The 24,969-nt window shown below is 37.0% G+C and overlaps 1 protein-coding gene across 3 annotated transcripts in view; it reads left to right on the top strand.

Moving 5' to 3' along the window:
• MET (MET proto-oncogene, receptor tyrosine kinase) overlaps nucleotides 1-24,969 on the top strand; it is a 114,971-nt gene that overhangs the window by 23,263 nt on the left and 66,739 nt on the right. For all 3 annotated transcript variants that reach the window (XM_005899132.3, XM_070369587.1, XM_070369586.1), the window contains exon 2: nucleotides 7,476-8,692. In XM_005899132.3, coding sequence (XP_005899194.2) covers nucleotides 7,490-8,692 — 1,203 coding nt within the window. In that variant the 5' untranslated portion in view covers nucleotides 7,476-7,489. The remainder of the gene's footprint in view (nucleotides 1-7,475; nucleotides 8,693-24,969) is intronic.

Raw genomic sequence — 24,969 nt, forward strand, 5'->3', positions numbered from 1 at the left:
TGATGAGGACAGTGATGGTGATGGTGGTAATGGTGATAGGCACAGGTAGTTAATAAATTCTTAGAGAATTAAGTGTATTTCTAGATTTCTAGGGCATGAAAAGCCCAATGTAAGCACGTTACAATATATGAGAAAACTAGAGGTAGATAGATGGCATACAGAGTTGAGTAGGTGGTATTACCTTTAGGTTAAGCTAGTATTTGTAGCTAATAGAGCAGTCCTCTTTAAAGGAAATACCCCTAAATACCAAAACTTTAATGACAAAGGTACCATTGAGATAATCACTCCCAGGAAATATGTTGCCAGTGAGATTATCTTAACTATCAACTAAAAAGGAATAAAGAAATGTTTTATGAATGATTCAGTTTCACCTGCTATGTGCATGACATTTTAAGAGAATGAATTAGTCAGTCTGTTTGAATCATCTTTACGTGTTCCTTTTAGTAAGGATCTCAAAGTTGGTTAAATGGCCAGCACTATTTCAGAAAGAAAGAAAAAACAAACAGTAAAAAGACATTTTATATTGAAAGCCTGATCCAAGCATATCACAGGAAATAAATATATCAAGACAAAAATACATGAAAGATGGAAGTATTTCTGGAGTCACTCCCAACATAAATATTAAAATTGCTCACACAGCCTGATCTGGCAGATGATAGGGAAGAAAAAGAAATGCCAATTCAATGGCACTGGAGTAAAATGTAGAAAAACAATCTCAGAGTTTAATATTATTAGAGTTGAATATACTTCAAAAGTTCATCAATTCAACCCAGGGGTATGCTTGTAGGTATTTAATAACCATCCCTCCATGGGGGGAGAGCTCTGATTTGTAGTGTTTGCCAACTTCTATGGTGTAAATACTTCCACCATGGCCAATGTCAAGCTACCAAGATGAGGTCACTGAACATGAGTTGCGAAGAGATGTACATGATAAGCTCCCATTAGCTGGTTCCAGAGGACTCCATTACACAACTTGTTAAACACTATAATTTTGCAAATAAGAAAGCAGCTAAAGCCAAAGGAACTGGGTGAATGCTTTGGGGTCGTACAACTATGTAGCTGTACTGCCACAGCTAAAACTCAGGGTAATGCCCCCCCACCCCATGCTGAGCTTCACTACTGTGAATGCATTGTGAGGAAAGGACCATGACTGATTGATTGATAGACCTGCCTGACTCCCTTAACCTGGTTAATTTTCCCTTGTGGGGCTCCCATAGACATTTCCATGTTGAGTTTAAATTGTCGCCTGTTTGCTTCCTTGACTAATCTGAGATCTCACTGACAATTTGAAAGTGTTTTACTTATTTTTGTATCTTCAGCACTCTGCACAGTATCTGGAATACACTACATGGTCGAGAAGTATTAGTTGAGCACATGAACAAACAATAATTGAGATATTTATTGGCTTACTGTGTGCCAAGCACTGCTTGTAGGGGTTTATAAGCATTCATTCACTGAATCCCCCTCTCAGAGTGACCATCACAAGAGACAGGTGCTGTAATCACTCTGATATTTCAGATGAGAAAACAGATGCTCAGAAAGATTTACCCAAGGTCGCACAGACAGTGAATGGACTCAAACCCTGCAGTCTGTCTCCAGAGCCTATGCACTCACTCACTCAGATGTCAGTTAACTGGCAGCATCATCAGGGTGTATAGCTCAGCAACATATATTTCCAGAAGTATTCCTCGACTACTTGTAAAGGACACAAACATTTCCTAGAGAAGATCCAATCTGACCAATACACACCATTGTTAATGGGGACCTTAATTAATTGGAATGATGAGTAAAACAGGATGTTTGTTTTCTTTTTATCTGAGGAGTAAACAGAAACCCATATTTTAATTTAAAATTCTGTTGTTGACATGGGCCCTAGTCCTATATTTTTGCTTTAATAAATTTTTAAAAAAATTAACCTTTCTTTGATTTCTCAACCTGAAAAACCACGTCACTATTTGCTATCAAGAGAATGTAAAGAGAGTATAAGAGACTGAGTTACTAACTCCAGGGGAATTCTGCATTGTTTTTTCCTTAAATAGATTTTTTTTTTTCCTCCTTCCCTACTGGTTTTCTTATGATTTGCCATCTCACTAAGCAAGATAACAAAGAAACCTGTTAATGCATTTGTATATTTTCTTGGGTTCTAGTTGATTGAGGTTTAGTATCGTGAAACACTTACCTACCAACCTTAAGATATGAACCTGTTTTTTAAACATAATATAATACCTCAGATTTTTTAAAAAGTTTTGAAGGCTCCCTCAAAAAGCCTAGAAGAAAAAAGTCATTCTCACTCCACACTATTAATGGGCATCAATTAAGATGCAGTTTGGTTGTAGTGCTTTTTTTGTTGTTTTAACAGTGATATTTCATTTATATTCTTCCCTTATTGTTTTTCTAGAGAAAATACAGTGATAAATTATGTATTAGACTAATATTTCCATTTTCAGGAGATACAGTGATACCATTTTGAGAAGTGCCTTTAATTTTTCTGCATAATATATTCTAGAAGGTTTAGGCACTTATTTGTTGTTTGTATCATCTTCTAATAGGACCACTTGTCTTGAATCCTTTTCTTAACAATCCTTGCAATTCCCACCACCAGTGCAAAAATTTTTCTAGTAAATTTCCAATTAAAATTACATACAAAAACAGCACATTTATGTGTGTTTATAAATATATGTACACGTGTAAGAATCATATCAGTTCAGTTTAGTTCAGTCGCTCAGTGTCCAACTCCTTGTGACCCCATGAATTGCAGCACGCCAGGCCTCCCTGTCCATCACCAACTCCCGGAGTTTACTCGAACTCATGTCCATCGAGTTGGTGATGCCATCCAGCCATCTCATCCTCTGTCATCCCCTTCTCCTCCTGCCCCCAATCCCTCCCAGCATCAGAGTCTTTTCCAGTGAGTCAACTCTTTGCATGAGGTGACCAAATTATTGGAGTTTCAGCATCAGTCCTTCCAATGAATACTCAGGACTGATCTTGAGAATGGACTGGTTGGATCTCCTTGCAGTCCAAGGGACTCTCAAGAGTCTTCTCCAACACCACAGTTCAAAAGCATCAATTCTTTGGCACTCAGCTTTCTTCACAGTCCAACTCTCACATCTATATATGACCACTGGAAAAACCATAGCCTTGACTAGACGGATGTTTGTTGGCAAAGTAATGTCTCTGCTTTTGAATACGCTGTCTAGGTTGGTCATAACTTTCCTTCCAAGGAGTAAGTGTCTTTTTAATTTCATGGCTGCAATCACCATCTGCAGTGATTTTGGAGTCCAAAAAAATAAAGTCTGACACTGTTTCCACTGTTTCCCCATCTACTTCCCATGAACTGATGGGACCAGATGCCATGATCATAGTTTTCAGAATCATATAGTTATATATATATATGTATACACATACACACATATGCTATGTAACTGAGCAAATTGCTTTCAAAGATGAGATCTCTTTTTGATACTTGGAGCAGTCATGTGAGGCCATTGGACCCTGGGACTCAGAGGTGAATGAATGAATTGCCTAAAGTCACACAACTAGAGAGGGAAAGGGCCAGAACCAGAGCTCTGTCTCGCTTCTGCTCCGATGCACTCTCCCTCTTAGCTCAGGAAGCTGTTTCAGTGTTAGTGAAGCATTCAACAGACTGTACAGGTTCTTGTCAGCCAGATGTGGGACTGAATCTGGTTCTGACTGTGTGACTTTGGGCAAGTTTGCTTGCCTAGAAATGGAGAATAGTAATGCTTCCTACGTCACAGGGTGTTTATGAAGAGTATATCAGAGGTTCAGCAGAATGCCTGGCACGTGGTGTAGGCACTCAATACATGTTATTGTTATTTTTACTATTACATGTTTTATTCCTTATTGAAGCTCTGCCTTGCCCTCTGTAATTTTGTAGCCTTTAAAGCCTATATCCCCTAATCAGATGCCTTCATTTGGATCCTGAAAATCATTGTATCCTTAACCTTTCTTGTTTTTTTTCCATATCTCATGAATGTGAAGAGGAAGTCATATACATTGTGTCTTATCTTCAGGAAGCCCTAAAAGCTACTATACAATCCTTTCTTTCATTTCTTGCTGACCTCAAATTGCATGCCCTGCTGTAGATATTCTAAACTTTCTCCTACACCCTGAAGTCAGTCCTTGGTAACTCCTCTGTATCCATCAATTTCAGCAGATGATCATATACCCTAATTTATTTTTAGATATTGAGATCATATGCCCTAAACTCCTTAAATGTCCCTATATCTTTATCTGACATCTCATCCTCTCCTGCTGTCTCAGAAAGAGAGTCTTCTCTTACATTTCAGGGCTCTTGGAAATGCCTCGTTTTGCTCTCTTGCAATGTTGATCAAGTACTTTTATCTCCCTCATTTGCCCTTCTTGTTTTCCCTACTTCTCTAGGTTCAACTACTTGTTTTTCTCCTGACTGTGTCACATACTCTCTCTTGTACAAATGGCTCTCCCACTAGAAATTCCCATTCCTCGTTGTCCTTCAGGACTCAACTCCAGCATCATTTCCAGTATGATTGTTTGCCCTTCCTACAGACTGACATAATTTCTGTCAACCTCGTGCCTCTACCAAGTGACTGTGAGGTTTGCAGGGGAGGTACCATGTTCTGTATTCCCAGCATCTACCACAGTGTCTGGCCTTTAGTAAATACCTAACAAATGTTAGAAGGAAAAGAGACCTACAAATGAGTGTCTTTCCTACAAATTAAAGTCCCCTCAACCCTCACTGTCCTTCCTTTGACAAGCATTCTACTTCCTCATCACACATTCCCTTTCAATTCAGTGTCTGACACCACTGTTGAATCTACTGAAAGTACTCTTGTGAAGGTCAACAAGTAGCCTTTGTATGATTATATCCACTTTCCTGACCCTTTCACCCACCGTCTGTGACACAGTGCAATACTGGCTGTCTTGACATCTCCCTGAACTAACTTACCTCCCTTGACTCCTTCCCTAGTTTTTCCAGTGTGCAAATTGCCAAGACATGGTTCATTTGTCTTCTCTTCCTTCACCTTGTCCCTCCAGGAACATAGTCATTCTTGTTATTAACCATCACCTCTGTGCGCAGAGTTTGTTTCTGTTCCAATCACAATCCTATTTATCCCACTAAGATCAAGTTTTGGAGTTTCATTCTTTCTAATGCAGAGATGGCAGATACTTGGCACCCATGCTTCTGCTTGCCTCTGTCTCGTCTAAGAGGGATATTATTTCACCCAAGACCAGTTGCACTACTTTCTCAGTATGAGCAGGCTTCTCAGAATTTTCATTATACTCCTCTGTCGCTTGGTACTAATGCTCTGTCGCTTGGTACTAATGCTATGTTGCTTGGAATCTTCATTCTTCACTTACTCACCTGCTTACTGGTAAACAGTGTAAAACCTATTAGTCATCCCTGTAGTAGATCATTTTCACTCATTTCTCAACAACACATCAAACTCAACATGTTTACAGTCAGCTTATCATATTCTTCGATCGTTAGCCTAACTTCCTCCTGCTGACTACCCTAGCTTTGTAACTTGTTCCATTCCACTTTTTCCCAGATTACACTGCTTATCCTTTACCTTGTCTTTTGTGCTCCACCAACTTAGGTGTCAAATCTTATTTATTCAAATAATTCTCACTCATCCCTTCCTTTCTATTTTTGGGGCCACCATTTGCTTCTGGCCCTTTTTACCTGGTTGTGGGCTATAATACCTGTCGTCTGGCCTCCTCATTGCCAGGTTCTACCTGCTCTAAGTCACTTTGCCTCCAGATCAATCTACCTAGAGTAAAACCTTGCTCATATGACTCTCTACCTCAGAATCCTTCAGTGACTTTCTATTATCTCCTAAATAATGCCTGTAATTCCTGTCAATTTGGTAAGATAAAATTATCTTTGATTTTGGAATCAATAAGATTTGGATTCAGGTTCTGGCTACTACACTTATCTGTTCTGTGACTTTGAACTTACTGTTTAATTTTTATTCACTCATATTAATATTTATTCACTCATAATTTTATTCACTCATATTAATATTTATTCATTTTATTTAAATTTTATTCAACATATATTTATTGAACACCTTCTTTGGTCTAGGCTCTGTATGAAGCCCATGAGATGGAGTGATGAGCCAAACAGGCATTGTCCTTTTCTTCTGGATCTCAAACATATTGGACTTGTCCATATTTCTCATGATCATAGTCATCCCAAGTACAGGTCATACTTTCCTCTCTTGATGCTTTTAGCTTCTGGTTTTTGCTATACAGAAAATCATAATAGCATGCACTATAGTAATTTTCATATGTGTATCATATCTCAGCTTCAGTGTAAGTTCACTGAAGGGTAAGTGCCATGTCCCATTTCCCAAACTGCAAGCACAGAGCCATGCACAGTGAATTCTGTTGTGTTTCTATGGACCTCGAATTAGTCTTTGGCATAATTACAATGCCCAGTATGTTTTTGGAGACTCCTTTTGTCCTGTCAGAATTTCACATTTTTTAAAATGAAGAGGAAGTAGTAGCCATTTGGTTTCTGCTTCTAAGACCTCTCTTTTCCAAACCTGCCTGTAACTATTATAAGTAGAACTCACAATGTGCACCTTCAGTTTTTAAAACCTGAATAACAAGTCCACTCATGCTTCCTAGTAGAAATACTGTCCGTGCACATAAAATGGAATGTTAAAATAACGTTCTTTTAACTAAATAGCTTTTGACTTGGTAATGAACAATATGTTGTTTTTCCCTGAGAAATAATTCCAGCATTTTAGTCCTAAAGATTATATTTTATACATTTTAAGCTTGCTGTTTTTACATTCCCAGTGATCTTACATTATTAAGTTAAGCATTTGCCTATCCAAAACAATAGGTCAATTATAGCCAAATTATAACCATACCTTTTCTCTGCACACAAAATCCTATAAACAGCATGTGATCATATTGCTTCTAGAATTTATGATTGTTTTCTTCCAAAAGGAAGCTAAATTTAGCTTAGTAATTCTACATGCTCCCAAGGAAACAATGCCTGCTGTGATTTGTAGAGTAAATGAATCTGAACCACAGTTCCTTTACTTGACTAACTGAGAAAGTTTAAATATCACCCTAGTCATTAACCACAGATATTAAACCACATGAAACAACCAGCAAGGGGTTAAGAAAGAAATGTGCTATTTTTCTGACTTCACTGCTGAATGAGTCTAACTTAGTTGTTGTATCGTTCTTAATACAGAACATTGTTTGCATCTTATAATGGTTCTCTAAAATTACTTGTTTGTGGCTTGAGTTCTAAAATTAAAACTATGTAAAGTCATGTCCAACTGCACAATGCATCTTTATGTGAAGTCAGCTAGAGTTTTTTGTTTTCACTCAATGTAAAAATTCCAGTTAGGAAGATTTGTTTCTAACAGTCTAACTGGTATAGTTCTCTCAGTTTCTTCTTCTTTGTTTCTAATGACAACTAAACTGCTCTTGCCTTGAACGTCTTTTGGCAGATAAAATTCTCACCATGAAGGCCCCTGCTGTGCTTGCACCTGGCATTCTTGTGCTTCTGTTTACCTTCGTGCAGAAGAGCAATGGGGAGTGTAAAGAGGCACTAGTAAAGTCCAGGATGAATGTGAACATGCAATATCAGCTTCCTAACTTCACTGCAGAAACATCCATTCAGAATGTTGTTTTGCACAAACATCACATTTACCTCGGTGCCGTTAACTACATTTACGTTTTAAATGACAAAGACCTTCAGAAGGTTGCTGAGTACAAGACTGGGCCTGTGCTGGAACACCCAGATTGTTTCCCATGTCAGGACTGCAGCCATAAAGCCAATTTATCAGGTGGTGTTTGGAAAGATAACATCAACATGGCTCTGCTTGTTGACACGTACTATGATGATCAACTCATTAGCTGTGGCAGTGTCCACAGAGGGACCTGCCAGCGACACGTCCTTCCACCCAACAATACTGCAGACATAGAGTCGGAGGTTCACTGCATGTACTCTCCTCAGGCAGACGAAGAGACCAACCAGTGTCCTGACTGTGTGGTGAGTGCCCTGGGAACCAAAGTCCTACTGTCTGAAAAGGATCGATTCATCAACTTCTTCGTGGGCAATACCATAAATTCTTCTTACCTTCCAGATTATATATTGCACTCGATATCGGTGAGAAGGCTAAAGGAAACACAAGATGGTTTTAAGTTTTTGACAGACCAATCCTATATTGATGTTCTACCTGAACTCCGAGATTCCTACCCCATTAAGTATGTCCACGCCTTTGAAAGCAACCATTTTATTTACTTTTTGACGGTCCAGCGGGAAACTCTAGATGCTCAGACTTTTCACACAAGAATAATCAGGTTCTGTTCCGCAGACTCTGGATTGCATTCGTACATGGAAATGCCTCTGGAGTGTATTCTGACGGAAAAGAGAAGAAAGAGATCCACAAAGCAGGAAGTGTTTAATATTCTCCAAGCTGCATATGTCAGTAAGCCAGGGGCTCAGCTCGCTAGGCAAATAGGTGCCAGCCTGAATGATGACATTCTGTACGGGGTGTTTGCACAAAGCAAGCCAGATTCCTCAGAACCAATGAATCGTTCTGCTGTCTGTGCATTCCCTGTCAAATATGTCAATGAGTTCTTCAACAAAATCGTCAACAAAAACAATGTGAGATGTCTCCAGCACTTTTATGGCCCCAACCATGAACACTGCTTCAATAGGGTAAGTCACACAGGTTTCCTACTTGCAAATTATGAGGCACATGTCAGAATAGGTACCAGCCTAAAAGTGTAATATTAATAGCATTTAGAACAAGATGCTTAATTGTAGGTGTTAAAGGCTTTTTTTTTAATGAGGTCCCATTCTCTTACTGATGTATGAATTGTCTATATTCTTGGCTTTACTTAAAGAAACTTAACTAAAAACAAACAGAAAACTCTTCTAGAATGTTGATACATTAAACATTTTTAAGTGCACTAATATGCTTCTCTGAATTAATTAGAAAACTATAGAGGAAATTTTTGCTCTCAGATTCCTCCTTTGGATCTTGACTTCAATGCCTGAAGTCCTACTTGAATGGGCATGTATCTACCAAGTTCTGATTTGGTGCTTTTCACCTGGTTGACATTCGATGTCTATAGATATAAATATTTTGATTGATGATTGTTTATACAACATAAAATGGTATTTTCACAGGAACTGTTAGGGAAATTCTTTGTTGCTTTGATTTAAATATAGTAAAGGCTACCAGTTATACCCAGAGGATTTATCCTGCTGGTCATCAGATCATTTAGGGCTAGCATCAAATTGAGAGGAAGAACATCAAATTGGGAGTCCATTGTGGCCTTGCGCTTTCTTGGTGGGGACCCAGATTTGAACATTACAGACTTGCTATGCCTCCTAACCTAAGGACCACTATGATCATAATTGGATGAAAAAATGGTATAGCTTTTCTAAAGACACCTGACTTTGAAAATGTACATCTCCCTTACTCTTAACTGTTTTCAGTCTAAGTGGTAAAGGTTATAATTGCAAGCAGGAAGAACATTACACATGTCCTTGATAAAAGGAAGTATATAATTTGCAGATGGGTACCAAGGACATATGAATTCAGAAACGTTTGTTTTACTTTTGCTGAAATGTCTAGGATACTTCTCCAGATGGAAACTCTACGTAGTTTATTTATAAAGTTAGAAAAATGCTTCGGAGAAAATGAATCCATCTTTCAGTGAACTAAAGCCATAACTTACTTCCTTTCCTCTCGAAAGTCTATGAATATACATAATATACATACATATAAATTCCAACTAAGACTTATTTCTCCCTGAATACATTTTAATATGTGTGGCAAAATCTGTGAGAAGCAATGGGATTGCTCATGAGGCTACCCCTTTTCCTTACTAGAAAATGCAAAAGAATGAAAGGAAACAAAAAAACTTTCAGAAACCTGGGAATTAGGAAATAAAAGTGTAATATTAATAGTATTTCAGAGAAAACACTTTTCCTGCATCCAATAAATTGCTTCAGAAACACAAGTTTAGAAATGAGTCAACTGGAAATTCCTGCAGGGCCTCTAAAGCACATGACTTTGTTATTTAAATCTTGTGTAAATTTGTTGAAAACTAAAGAGACTTTACCTTACAAGGATATATTGATATCTTATCTCTTTGCTTTATTTTGTACATTTCAAACCCCAGATATAAAAGTATTTATCAATTCTAGAAATTCTCAAAACACAGCTGAACTTTATCCTACCCGTTTGACATTTTTAGTGTTCCAAGAGGAACAAAAAGGCAGGATTACCCAATGAAATTCAGGTCAGTTTTATCACCCAGGAAAAATGCCCAAAATGCACCAACCACACCTGAAACTATTATCACTCCCATCGCAAAAATTCTTGTGGGAAACAAGATGAAACTTGCCAACATAGTCTTCTCACAAAGGAAGCCAACTTTAATACTAGCCAAATTCCATAAAGACAAATACCTTCAAATCTCTTCATTTATTTGCCTGTTTATCTTTTCTGGTTACTGAAGGTCAGAATTCTTCCAAGAATGAAACTACCCACGTTCTCAGTTTTCATATACCCACCACAGAAGGACCTCAGGTTGTTCCAGTAACCAGCATACAGACATTTCCCAGCTTCATCTTAAAATGAAGGCACCTAGAGCCATTACTCACACAAAACCAAATGATTTACAGGATCAAATTAGTTTGGAAAGACTCTAAGCAACACAACTACTCCATTTTGTCTTGGCAAATTTACTTGGCAGAGATATCAGGTGACCCAACAATTTCCTGGAACTGAGTTTTTATTTTGGCATAACATTTAGTGAATAGATACATATATTATAGTTTTGTTATTAACATGTCTAATCGATCAGATCTTTATAGAGGAACCATTGTGTGCTCTGTGGACAAAGAAAGCTGCAGCGCTAACTTTCCACTGAGGCTTTGAGAGCATGTTCGCAGCAGCAGGGGTTTTCTGGCTCTCCTTGAGCTTCTGCCCTGTACAAACTGTATCTCTATCACAGGATCAGACAGAGCACCAGGAAAGGGTCTTTTAGGTTTTAAGGGTTCAGCAGCAGTATCAGACCTGACTTGCTTATCTTAGATCATGTATTATGTTGCTTTTTCCACTCTCACATTTTATAAAAGTATATGTGCAGACTTTTGTATACATCTTCTCATACTGATGACATCACTAAAACCCTCTTTCGAGTTACCTGATAGTTTCCAGAGCAGGTCGTCTTCACCTCTTAGTTATTTGTACTTCAAAACTCGTTGATTCCTCATATGATGCTGTTTCTGGAAACTTATCCCACGCCACAGATATCCATTCATGTACTATTAGCGTTGACTATTAGTTCTTCATCTTTATAGTGTAACCGTTTTCTTTGTTGCTTTTGAAAGTGACTGCTAAAGGGTTTGTTCACAGTGATTTCTACCTTTTAGAATTATGAGATTCCACATCCACAAATAATTAAATCTTTGGTTAAAAGTCTTTACTGCCCTTTTTACGCATTCATCATTCAACCACTGTAAGCATTCTAAATTAGTATTGATTGAAGTTGTTTTAGGTTAATGTGTGTTCCCTAAACGGTACATTGTTATTCAACATAAAGTAACTGAGAAAATGCTACATAATCTGGAGATTTGGAAAATCCCCAAATTTGGGCATTAAAAAAAACCCTTCATCTTCTATTTTGGGATAAACTATTAAAAATTCACTCTAAGCACATTGATTGGATATCCAACAGTGTCATATAAGAGATTTAGTAACATGACAGTTATTCCAGGGAAAAAACTAGGATCAGTATACATTGGCCTAATTTCTTCCAAATAATCAATATTGAATAAAGGAATGTTTTGTCCTCAAATCAGCAAAGATCCTGTTCCCTAAATTACAGTATACTTATTAACAGAAGTAGAATTATGTGTTTTGAAAGATTTTTAATCAAAGTTGAAATGAAAAAGGGGTCTTTGAAATATCTCTCACCTATCTAAAAAATAGTTATGACATTATACTTTCTCTTGCAATACCAATATCAAAGTTTTATTTTACATATAAGCATTTGAAAGAACATAAATAGACTTGTAGCAAATATTTTTACCAATATCTTGGTCATCTTAATGACCAGTGATTGATCATTTAAATGGGAAAAGCATGCAATTTGGTGTCAGAGTCACCTGGTTGGAAGCCCTCGTCTCCTATGTGCCACGCGTGTAACTTCTTCCACATTACCTAATTCTTAGAGCCTCAGTCTCCTCATTTGTAACATGCAGATAGCAATACCTACTTCTCAGGCTTTCTATAAAAACATGGGATAATAAATATAAAGTACCTGGCACATAAGATAATCATAAATTTAGCTAGTTGGGAGGCAGCACAATCTCATGGAACAAGAGATCTGGATTCAAACTTGTACCCCATGATTTTCTATCTGCCTGTCCTGAGCTGCTGCTACTGCTAAGTCACTTCAGTTGTGTCTGACTCTGTGCGACCCCATAGACAGCAGCCCACCTGGCAAGAACACTGGAGTGGGTTGCCATTTCCTTCTCCAATGCATGAAAGTGAAAAGTGAAAGTGAAGTTGCTCAGTCGTGTCTGACTCTTTGCGACCCCATGGACCGCAGCCTACCAGGCTCCTCCGTCCATGGAATTTTCCAGGCAAGAGTACTGGAGTGGGTTTGCCATTGCCTTCTCCAGCCTGTCCTGAGAGCATTATTTAAATCCAATGAACCCATTTTCCTCCATGCAGGACTATGGTATGGACAAGTGCAACAATGTTTATAAGAGGCTCTAACTTTGTCCTTGGTACATTATAAGTAATAGCTCTCATTGTAAGGGGTATTTGTGTAAAGAAAGTCAAATTCAAATTACTGGATTAAAAAAAAAAACAAAAACAAATTACTGGATTGTTTTCTGGAAGAGGCACATTCTGGTTCTATTGCTGTTGAGAGTCTTTTACTTCCCTGGCTGACTGTTATGAGTGACCACCTCTAATGTTTAATTTGTGTAAGTCCTCCTGAATACTTAACAGTTTCAAAAGGCAAAAAGGAGATATGGGAGTGGTGGTGGTTTGGAGGGTGACGAGAAGGACAACTGGATCAGAATTGTGCTGTGTAGTCAGTCTAGAAGGTATAAGGTGCTCCTTTCCCTGACCTTAATTCTAACTTCCTATGGCATTATAAAGTACAATGCTTATGTTATGCTTAAGTTATATGTTCAAGAATTTGCAGATAATGAAATTTTAGAAAAAGTCAACCTCAAGGTTGTTTGTACCAAGCTTCCTTGTTTTTAAACATCATTTATACTCAAATTCAAAGAGTAGCCAACTGCTTCCCAAAATAAAGGAAACTTAAAGTAGTAATTTTCCATCTCCGTTTCAGAGTGCCAAAGTTAAAGGGTCACCACTCAGAGGCATCAAAGGAAGAAAGCAAAATGATTAGAACAGTTTTGAATGAAAACAAAATCAAAACAAGATGCAAACAAGGGGTAATAGGAATAGGCATAAAAATAAACATATGGTGATGTTTCTTTATTACTATTATAAAGATGATAGATGAGTAAAATTGGGTTACATTTAAGTTGTAATGGAAGAAAATAATTGCAGCCTTCCATCAGGAAACCACAAGGACCATTATTGATCTGTCATCCTCAGGGCATGTCTCATAATATTTAATAAAATAAACAAAGATTTATAACTCTTTATAGGCTATATATCTATTATCTCCCATACCACACCATTTGAACTGGAAATGTGGAGTCAGTGTTACAAGTGACATCCATATAATTATACTGGTTTGGCATGCTTATTTAAACAGTCTAGCACTCTCAAGAGAACACATTTCGTATTAGGGATGAAAAATGTGAAGTCAGATTTCAGGGTTTTTTTTACTTCCTGTGCTTCAAAATGAGAGAATGTTATCCTATATGTAAAATGCTATTGAGGATTCTTCATTCTAAACATACTAAACGTCTTGGCCATATGCCAAATGTAATAGATTACCAAAGCAAAATCTTGCAAGAAAGAAAATCCTTGACATCTAAGGATTCAATCTACTTAAAAAAAAAAAAATCTAAGTAGAAATTCTATACACTTGATTCCTTTCCTTCTGTAAACTCTTCTTTATTGTCTCTCAGGCTCAGGGAGTTGCTGCTCCCTGACTTAGTTGAATTTTCCATGTTGTCTGTCACATGAAATGTACTACATTGCATTATTTTATTAAGAGGAATTTAAAATTATTTTCTTTCCAGAATTTTGTAACACTGAGATCACAGGGCATACCATTGGGGTATTAGAAAACATGTTACAGAGTGAGCCATTAAAGATCTTTGCTTTTTTCTCATCCTCCTGATAACCCTTCTTTAAACCATTTTGTAGTTTATTCGCAGGTAGGACGGGGGAGCCTGGTGGGCTGCCGTCTGTGGGGTCGCACAGGGAGCACACCCTAGGAAAGAATGAAAAAACAAAGACATGACGTTTGAAATAAGTTAAACAAAGAAACACAGTTAACACTGAGACTATCACCAAAACTGTAAATAGGTTTAACCTGTGAATTATATCAATTCAGAATGTGACTGACAATATTTCCCACCTGTACATGGGTATTTATGCGTTAACTGTGCGACATGCATTATAAATTAATTCTTCATTTTTCTCAATGTCCTTTGAAGCAAGTTGTGTGATCTTTTATTTAAGTAGTTGATTTCTACGTGGAGATTCGCTTCATTAAATTAATTGAGCAAACAATAAGGAGTTCGGGCAAAAAAATAAATCCTAAAGTTGGTCTTTGAAAAGTTGAAGTGATAATAAAATTCTGAAGCTACAGCTCTGGTACATACATTATTGCCATACCACCACATGATTAGAGACTTCTAAAAGCATATGAGACTTCACATTTTGATAAGAATATTCACCTCCTTGAGTAATCATGGATTTTTTATTCCACATAATGTATCAAATTTTGAATGTTACATCCTTCCTTCAGACTTCTGTCTTATTGATGACATTCCATCCTGCATTATTATCTCCTCTAATAAGAAAAATGAGGAGCTGTCATAAATTGGATAGAAGACCCACCAGGAATTTCTGCCGTTGCTTATTCATAGGTTGGCACAGATACTGAGTCAGTGGGCACCCGGAGTTCAGGATGACTCAGTGCCCAGATATGTGCTGTAAGTCACATCTCCAGTGTCCAGAGAGGGCTGCAAAGGGCTCATTTATCAGGGAAATGAACCAAGTGTTCAGCTACTCTTGATATCATTAATACTCTTTTTATTTTTTAAAAAATATAATAGTGAATGTGGTAAATGATTCTAGGATCCTGGATACATTCCAGTCTGCTCATTATGCATTCTTCCTCTATCTAAAATTGTTCATTTGCATATGAATGACTTGCTAAGTAAAAGCCTTGGAAAAGAGGCTTCCTGCACTTCACCCTAGACCTAGGCTAAGGTAGAGCAGATAAAGTGTGTCTTCCTTCTATACTGCAAAAATACCTCATACTCTCTTGTTTCTCAACAAGAGAACAGAAAAATATATTATAAATGCTTGCTAATATAGAATAAGGCTTGTTTTAACTATTCTTGATGTTCAGTAATGGAGGTGTTTTATGAACAGTATCTAACTATAAAACAAAAAAATAATTAATTCAGACTAAAGTCTGACCTCAGTTGTTTGATTTGGATAAATCACCAAAATGTTCATCAATCAAAGGACATTAAAATGGTGATATTTCAAATGATGCTGTAGGTAAAGGCATGAATTGAGGTCAGTTTTGATTTGTAAAGCATTCTCTTCTAGAACTGATACTACAAAAATTAAGTTGCTGAGTTGTCATCTCAAAATATATGGCTTTCTCATGATTTGCTAGAATTTGAGTCCATGTACCAAAAAATGTAAATCCATATGATACTAAATTTTCTGATGACATTTCAAATTTAAAATCCATTTAACACTTGCCTCTAGCAACTAGTCTACAAACTAAACTACAGGAAAAGTGCTACCCAAGGAAATGGGAAAAATACAAAGATTAAATTGGTATGTTAGCTCTGAGTGAATCAATAGTATTTAGTGCTAATGCACTAAGCAGATTACAAGCACTAATGCAATGGCAGTCAATAGTAAAAATGAATATCTCTAAAATTTATCTTGGTAATAAAATGTGCAACATTTTCCATTTATTTTAAGCTAATTACATTACATGCTTGTTCATTCATTTTATTAGTTTAAACCAAGTAGCAGAAGCCTAACCATTTCATTCAATGCCTAAAACGGCCGAAAACTTGTAATCTTTGTTTTCTTCAAGAGACAGAGGAAAGGACTTATTCATACAACTAAGAATCAATAAAAAATTCAACAGAAATTTACTGACTGTCTAACCCTACTGGCCTTAAAATAATGAGTGATATAGGCCTGGTTCTTGCCTTTATGAAGCAAACCTGCTGGGAGAGGAGATGACAATAAACAGTCATACCAGCAAACAAATACATACTGATAATTTATGAAATACAGTGTAAGGGAAATAGGCATCTGTGAATGCAAATGAAGAGGAAGATCTAAATTTGGTAGTATAGTCACAAAAGGCCAGCTTGAAGAGGTGAAAGTTTACTTTTTCATGAAACTAAAAGTTAACTTACATAAAGCTCAGAATTTTAGAAAAAGCAATTATGTCTTTATTGCATGGTCAAGTACATAGCCAGTTTTTAACAAACTGATAGCCATTACCTATATCATAAGTTTGTGGTCTTAACTACATGCTGTGGCTTTTTGAAATGGGTTCTGACTGTAAGTGCATATTACTTTAAACGTAGAAAAATCTATCACAAGAAGTAAAACTGTGCTGGAGAATTTAACTTTTTAAACACTTTCTCTTTTTTAAAAAAAAGTTGTCAGTGTTTCCGAACTTTGTCTTTTCTTTGGTTTCTAAGAAATTGTCACTTTTTGCTAAGTATTAATAATTCTTATTATGAAGAAGATAATGTGTGGATTTCTAGAAGCTAAGGACATAATTTAGATAGCACTCATTTTCACTGCCTCTCATAGCCTATCACTTTAATCACCTTCTTTGAAAACAGAAATTTCTTGTATCTGTCAAAATTGTTTCTTTCTTCTCCCCCTCTTCTTTCTTCTGTGGCCAACATTTAGGACCCTACTCATCAGAAAAATCCATGTTTCTTAGGGACAGATAGGATTGTCCTGTTACCAGTAAGTCCTATGACAAAAAAAAAAATAGTCATAGAATTATGAAAATACACAAAATAAGCTCTTTTGAGACTGTCAAAGTTGTAAAAGTTGATGGAATTGAAAGGAATGTGATGCTGAGCCTCATTGTCTTTCTGCATCTGTGGACTGTCCTCTACACAACTACATCCATTTTACACCATTTCCTTCTCATGAGAATAATGTGGCCTTGAGGGCCAAGTGAGAGACAAGTGTTCCCAAGGACTCATGAGATATCATGGGCACCTGCTGAGTGTACATGAGCATGTACATGGGCATGTGCTGTAGTTCTAATGCATCTCTGGCTACAGACACATACTGCCTTTTTCTTTCATGATAGTCATGTTTATCTGTATATATTTAATTCTGCAAATATCTAAATAAGTTTGCCTTAGGCACTTTGTCATGCTTTTTTGTACCTAAGGATGTGCCTTGCAGATCATATACAATAGTGTTGATTTTGACAAAAAATTTGTCTTCCAAAAAATTTGCACAGTAAAGAGAGACCATCTGATTTGCTACAGTGTTTGGATAAAAGTCCTGGTAAAATCAACAAATACATTTTTGTGACTGGATCACAAGAAGCATTGTTTTTGTCATCTCTGCAAATCGCAAATATTTGCAATGCAGGTGAAAAAATATGTATGAAAAGCAGAAAGAAATTCTCACTTTTGCATTGTTCACTTTGTTCACATTTGTTTGGCCCTGAATGAAGTAGAGTTTGCCAAGGGAAAAGATGAGGGAATAGGAGCCATTTATTCTTTAGGGCTTATTCCTGTGCCTACAAGTCAGAGAGGTCACTGGCTTGCCCCTTCCTGAAGGCTATAATTACAGGCAGAGGACTGTTTATTTTCCAGTAAAGTGACCAGAATTTTGAATGTTAAGAGATTGTTTATAAGAGTACCTTGTGAGTATGGTTTATACAAAACCTCAGAAAATATTAGGGATGTGAAATTATTTTTCTTCATGTTTTCACTAATCTGAGAAGGTCTAAGACACTGAAATATTCTACAGTGCAATAACAGAGGTGAATATGAGGTCAAGTTAGGTGATCCTGGTACTAAAGGAACTGAATTAAATTAATAAAGAAGAATTTATAATATAATATTCCTGATGATTCATCAAATATAAATTTATCTGTGGCTCCAACATCATGGTAAACAAGAATCAGTAAATATATTAGTAAGAGTAATTGAGAAATATCTCTAATTTGAAAAACACCAGTTGCATTGGATTTAGAGCTGATGTGGGGAAAAAATACACAGTATTTTATACTCTCAACTAAACTCACTCTCATTTCAGAAGAGTCAGAGGAAAAGTATTAATTCCAAGTAGAACTGGGCAGACAAAGCACAAGATCAATTCTGTTACTGACTAATAGGGATACTAGTCAGTGTTTGCAGAATGATGAATAGTATTTAAGTGGTGGTTTAACAATAGTAAGTACTACTTGTAATTAATATTGAAATGTCAAAGTTCAGGGTTTTGGCATGTACAAAGTGGAAGGACTAAAATATGTGCCTGCTTTTAAAAATGATATGGTAAATTTTGACAGTAATGGTATCTATCTATCTACTCTTTTAGAATCAAACAGTTATGAAAACATAAACAGCAGTTTCAGATTTTTAGGCAAACAACACTTTTTATGATCCTGGGTATGGGGTTTGGTGGTGTAGTAATTGACTGCAGGCCTCCTGTCCTGTGTCCATTTGTTTTTAGTGGATTCTACACATGAAAACATTGGAGAAGGCAATGGCACCCCACTCCAGTACTCTTGCCTGGAAAATCCCATGGACAGAGGAGCCTGGTAGGCTGCAGTCCATGGGGTCGCTAAGAGTTGGACACGACTGAGTGACCTCACTTTCAGTTTTCACTTTCATGCATTGGAGAAGGAAATGGCAACCCACTCCAGTGTTCTTGCCTGGAGAATCCCAGGGACGGGGGAGCCTGGTGGGCTGCCATCTATGGGGTTGCACAGAGTCAGACACAACTGAAGTGACTTAGCAGCAGCAGCAGCACACAGGAAAACATAGTCACTTTAGTGTTGAAAATTTGAAGTTCATCTTTTATGACACAGTTACAGATCCTGGGAAAATATACACCAGGACTTTACCATACCTAACAAAAGAAAATTCTATATTAAAAAAAAAAAAAACCCTCCAAATTATAGGATCTAGGGTAGCCATGGTGTGAACTATGTGATATTGAGTATCTTATCACACTAGTGATAAGATAACAAGCCAGTTGAATGAACATGAACTCATGAAAAAAGGATTATTAAAGATTTGAAAAGTAAACACCTAAATTTTCATAAGTAAATATTAATTTAGTATTTGTGTGAGCTTTAGATATTAAAGTTCTCCCTGTACTCTCTGGGCCCTTACAGCCAGCTGTTAGAGCTCCTGGTGCCTTATTTAATACTCTATAAACTGGTGTTCAAGAACTGGTTAAGAAACAGTCAATTTTTCTATTTTCTCTGCCAATATGTAATAAAATCTCTGATCCAGTGAGTTACTGGACAATTATTTTAATAACAATGTTGACATAGCTTCCTCTTACCTTTTTTTGCTACTAGCACAGCTTTCTAAATTCCAGGTGAATCACAAGTTTAACTGAACTATTGTTTGTTTAATGTTCTGTTTCCTTCTAACCTTATTCTTGTCTATCAACCTCAGCTCAGTCCCCGAAGGCTCAGGAAACTCTCTGTTGAGATTAAGTAATAGTTTACACAGCCTCTCTCACTCATTAACCCATGTTGACATTCTCGTTCAGTGCACTAACCTTATTTAAGACCTTCTTAAGTACCATAACCAGCTGCTGGTTCCGGTGCAACTAACAGCACCTATTTAATCAAGAAATAATATTTCCAAAGAAATTATTTCACCTATCTAAACCGTCTTCATTAGCATGACCTAATTAAGTCTGTTTCTTCTGTGCCTTCTCTAGAAGAAAACCTGGTCATAGTAAACATGAACTTTGAAAATCTTTACTTCTTCTCTCCTTCTGTGTATACCCAAAGCAGAAACAGAAAAGTGTATACTGTCATTCTGTACAGGTTTTGTTTTTATTCGTCTGTTGAAAATGATACCAATAAGATAAGACTAGATCTCCCTGGCTCCATCTTCATCCCCAAGTAGTCTGAATGGTTCCAGACTGCTCTTGGAGTAAGTAATCTTTCTTGAAAGCCAACCCATGTATGTAACTGCATCCCTTAAAAGTAATTTGAGGGTTCCCCAGTGGTTTCAGTGTGAGGTCCACACTCTCCAGTGTGGTATTCAAGGGGTTTCTTACTTGACCCTGGCTATTTCCTGGTCTTCCTTGTCTTCCTTCACACTCAGTGGTGGTCTGGCAAATGTTTAACTCGGGCCAGGCTTTCCCAGTGGTTCAGCAGTAAAGAATCACCTACAGTGCAGGAGATCCAGGTTCGATCCTTGGGTCAGAAAGATCCTCTGAAGAAGGGAATGCCTACCCACTCCGGTATTCTTGCCTGGAAAATTCCATGGACAGTGCAGTCTGGTGGGCTACAGTCCATGGAGTCTCAAAGAGTTGGACACAACTGAGCAACTAATACACCCACAGGAGGAGTAGAAGTCCTTGATTTGTGATCTTTTATCAAGTTGGGTTGCGTAAATACCTGCAGCAAGCCAATTCAAGTCACTGAATAAAAATTAAGAAATGTTCACAATTGTCTCTGTAAGTTGGTACAAAATGCCTCAAGCATACCACTGCCACTCTGCCCTACTCTCAACTTTCTATTTTCTCTCATTCTTATATTTTCCTTTTTTCTACTCTTTTAGCAAATTTCAATTTTACATTACAGTGTTATCAATTGTATCCATGTTATGCATTAGATCCCAGACCTTATTTATCTTTTCACTGAAAGTTTGTATGCTTTTACCAAACTTTCTCTATTCCCACACCACCCTCGGCCCTGGCAACCACTTTTCTAGTCTCTGTTTCTATGAATACAACTTTTAAAATAAAATTCTACATATAAATGATCCAATGAAATACTTGTTTTTCTTTGTCTGACTTATTCTATTTAGCATAGTACCCTCAAGGTTCATACATATTGTCACAAATGACAGGAATTCCTTCTTTTTTTTAGGATTGAATAATATACATTTGTGTGTATATGTGTGTGTGTGTGTGTGTATGTGTGTGTGTGTGACATCTTGTTCTATTCATCCATTGATGGCCATTTAGGTTGTTTCCATGTCTTGGCATTTGTGACTTGTTCTGCAATGAACATGGAAGCACAAGTATCTCTTAGAGATGATGGTTTTGTTTCCTTTGGATATATACTCAAAAGTGGGCTCATGTGATAGTTCTATTTTTAATTTCTTGAGGAACCTTCATACTGTTTACCATAGCAGTTTACATTTCCACCAAAGGTGTACAAGAATCCCCTTTTCTTCACATTCTAATAAGTATTTGCTATCTCTTGTCTTTTAATAATCATCCTGATGGGTATGAGGTGGTATCTCACTGTGGTTTTAATTTGCATTTCCCTGGTGATTAATGGTGTTGAGCAACTTTTCATGTGCCCGTTGGCCATTTATGTGTCTTTTTTTGAAAAATATCTATTCAGGTTCTTTGCCTGTTCTTAAGTTATATTTTGTTTTGCTTTTGAGTTGTATGCTTTTTTTGCATTATTAACCCCTTATTGGATATGTGTCAACTTATCATACTTGTAGTTTCCAGAATTCATCAGTCTCTCTCAGAACCCTGACTTAACTCATATTATTTCACCTACCTCAGTTTCCCTTTGACACTTATTTTGCCAGGTTAACATTTTCTCCGTGTTTTTTACAACTCTATTAAGGCATTTCCTTCCCTAGAAAGCCTCCTCCAACTTTTTCCCAACTCATCATTCTAGGTAAGTTGCCTTTCCTGTATACACCAGTAGCACTCTTTGCTTATTTCTAGGATATCTTTAATCATATTTCATAGTAATGTGTTTGCTGGTCCCTTATAGCTCCTTGAAGATATGGATTATAGCTTTTACCTCCATACCTTCAGTACCTACCAAAATAGCTTGAACAAAATATATATTTATCAAAAGAACAATTAGTTGTGACAAAACCTCATATTTCAAATAATGTAATAGAATGCTGATTAACAAAAATAATCTTATCTGTAGATAAAACAGCTTTCTTTCTCTTCCCCCAAAACTAATTGATAAAACTGGAAACTTTCCAAGAGTTAAAGAACACTGAAGAAATTCTGGAAAGTTCCATTCACCATTACCTATGCCCTTTCCTTACACTCATACACACACACACACGCACACACTCATACTCACATGCACACACCCTCCTCCATCTACCAGTTTAAGATGAAGATGAATCAAAGAACAAAAGGAGAAAAATGAAAAAAGAAAAGATCAAGATAAGGATGATGAATAGACAGAAATTCCAGAACTTTGTACTTAACCAAAATTGGGAAGACATAATAAAGCCATTTAAAAATAAAGACAGTGTAACCTCTGAGCTCCTTAAAGCTTTCTCACGCCTATCAACAGAGCATCTTCTTTGTGTGGGTGACATGGTCTTTATGAGGGACCTTATTGCAAAGCCTTCTGGTGGTTATTGCTCAAGCAGTGGTACCAGTAGAAACATTCTTCCATGAAGTTTGCTTTTGGAATCCATAGATTTTTCACCACTGATCACCAATCTGTGATTTCAAGTTGAAAGTACAGGCTAAGGAAAAGAAGTTTGAACATGAAAATCTTTTTCAGTACCTCCTTTACCATGGCCACAGGATTAGACTCCACAGTGGCACTGTTTCATAGGCACTTAAGCACATGCTTGGTGCAGAGAGAAACTTTTTTGAGTTTGGCCTTGATATAGCTGCAGTCGGATTAGAAGAGAGTTTTGTCAGAGTCTCAAGGACCTTGGCCAGTGAGAAGGGTGGCCCACAGATTTTAGGCAGGAACAAGTGGAAAAGAGGAGTGAAGAGCCTCACTGCACAGTGATAAGATGGAAAGGAGTTATAAGAGATAATGACAGAGATGGCAGGCTAGAATACAGTTCTGGGTTTAAACAACATTTGGGGGCATAATTGAAGGACTCTGGTTTCATCCATCTTTCACCTCTCCTGGCCCTCCACGAAGACGTTCATCAGCCTGTTTCTATTGAGCATGACTCTGTTAGACACATAAACAGACCATGGCCCTTTTATTCTTCAGGTGGAACTACTTCTGTTTTATTGGTTAATGCAGGGTAACTGCTGTTCTGTCTTTGAATATCTCTTATACTTCTCTGAGTAAGTATACATTGAATTTTTTCTGTTAATAAAAGCAGAAAATCTCTGTGCACTAAGCATTAAAATCTGCCTCCCTTGGAACAACTTTTTTTTAATGAATCACTCTCACTCATGAAGGTGATTGAAAGGCACTATGAAGGCTGCTAACCTAAACCACATGGCCTTGGTCTGTTTCAGATCTGAATCACCTTAGGAAACGATGATAAAGAAGCAAACGTTTTAACATTCAAAATTCCAAAGCCCGTATCATTGTAAAATTGAATCATCTTTTGAATCCTGACAATGTCTCAAGAGGAAAATAAATATGTATATTTATTTCATTTATTTATAAATGCATTTGTACACATGTATATATAAATCCATATACACATACACATAAAATATATTCTGCTCCAAGTATTTCTCTCTTCCCTCTTCACTAATTCAACTTCTGTCATGGCCAGGCTCAACTTTGTCCTCTGCCATGAGCTGTTTAAGCCCACTCTGATCTCATCCTTATCTAATTTTACAGCATTTACTACCTATACCAATGTTTTCAGAACTTAGCTATCAACAGTAACTTTTGTACTTTATATTATTAATTAGTTATAATGTAAAGTACAAAAAAAATGTGCCTACCTCTTGTTTCCTTCGTGCACACTGCCTTCAAGTGATATTGAGGGAACAGGCTGGACTTTGGAAACATTTGCTAGGGTTGTCAAACTATGACCTGTTTTTGTGTACCCAGCAAGTTAACAATGGTTTTTACATTTTTAAAAGGTTAAAAAAATACACAGACTAAACTAGAATATGCTATAGGAACCCAATGGCACTCAAAAGCCAAGTTTTTGCTTTCTGAAAAAAGAAAATGTTAGTCAGTCGTGTCCGACTCTTTGTGACCCCATGGACCATAGCCCACCAGACTCCTCTATCCATGGAATTCTCCAGGCAAGAATACTGAAGTGGTTAGCCATTCTCATCTCCAGGGGATCTTCCCAACCCAGGGATTGAACCCTGGTCTCTTGCATTGCAGGCAGATTCTTTAGTCTGAACCACTAGGAAAGCTGCTTTTGCTCCCTAACCCTGTACATAAAACTGGTGCCAAGCCCCGCTTTAAGAATAATGAAAAATAATAGTGGATAGATAATAAGTCTGACCTTGCTATATATAGATAATTCTATGAAATAGGTGTGAGTGTTTCCATTTTACAGGCTTCTTAACCTAAATAATTAGAATTTTGAACTTTTTCTTCTAGGCACAATGAAGACTCAGTAGACCAACCAACAACAACAGTAATAATAACAACAACTATTTGTGTTCTTAAGCACAAGAGCATAGACTTACACCTTTTTTGTTTGCTTTTATATCCTCCAATATCCAGGACAATATCATGGCCTGGTTTTGTATTAGTTTCCTAGAACTGCCACAACAATTGACCACAAAGTTGGTGACTTAAAACAATAGAAATTTATTCTCTTGTAGTTCTGGAGTCCAGGAGTCTGAAATGAAGATGTCAGCCAAGGTT

The sequence above is a fragment of the Bos mutus genome, chromosome 4 (assembly GCF_027580195.1).
Source record: "Bos mutus isolate GX-2022 chromosome 4, NWIPB_WYAK_1.1, whole genome shotgun sequence".
NCBI lineage: Eukaryota > Metazoa > Chordata > Mammalia > Artiodactyla > Bovidae > Bos > Bos mutus.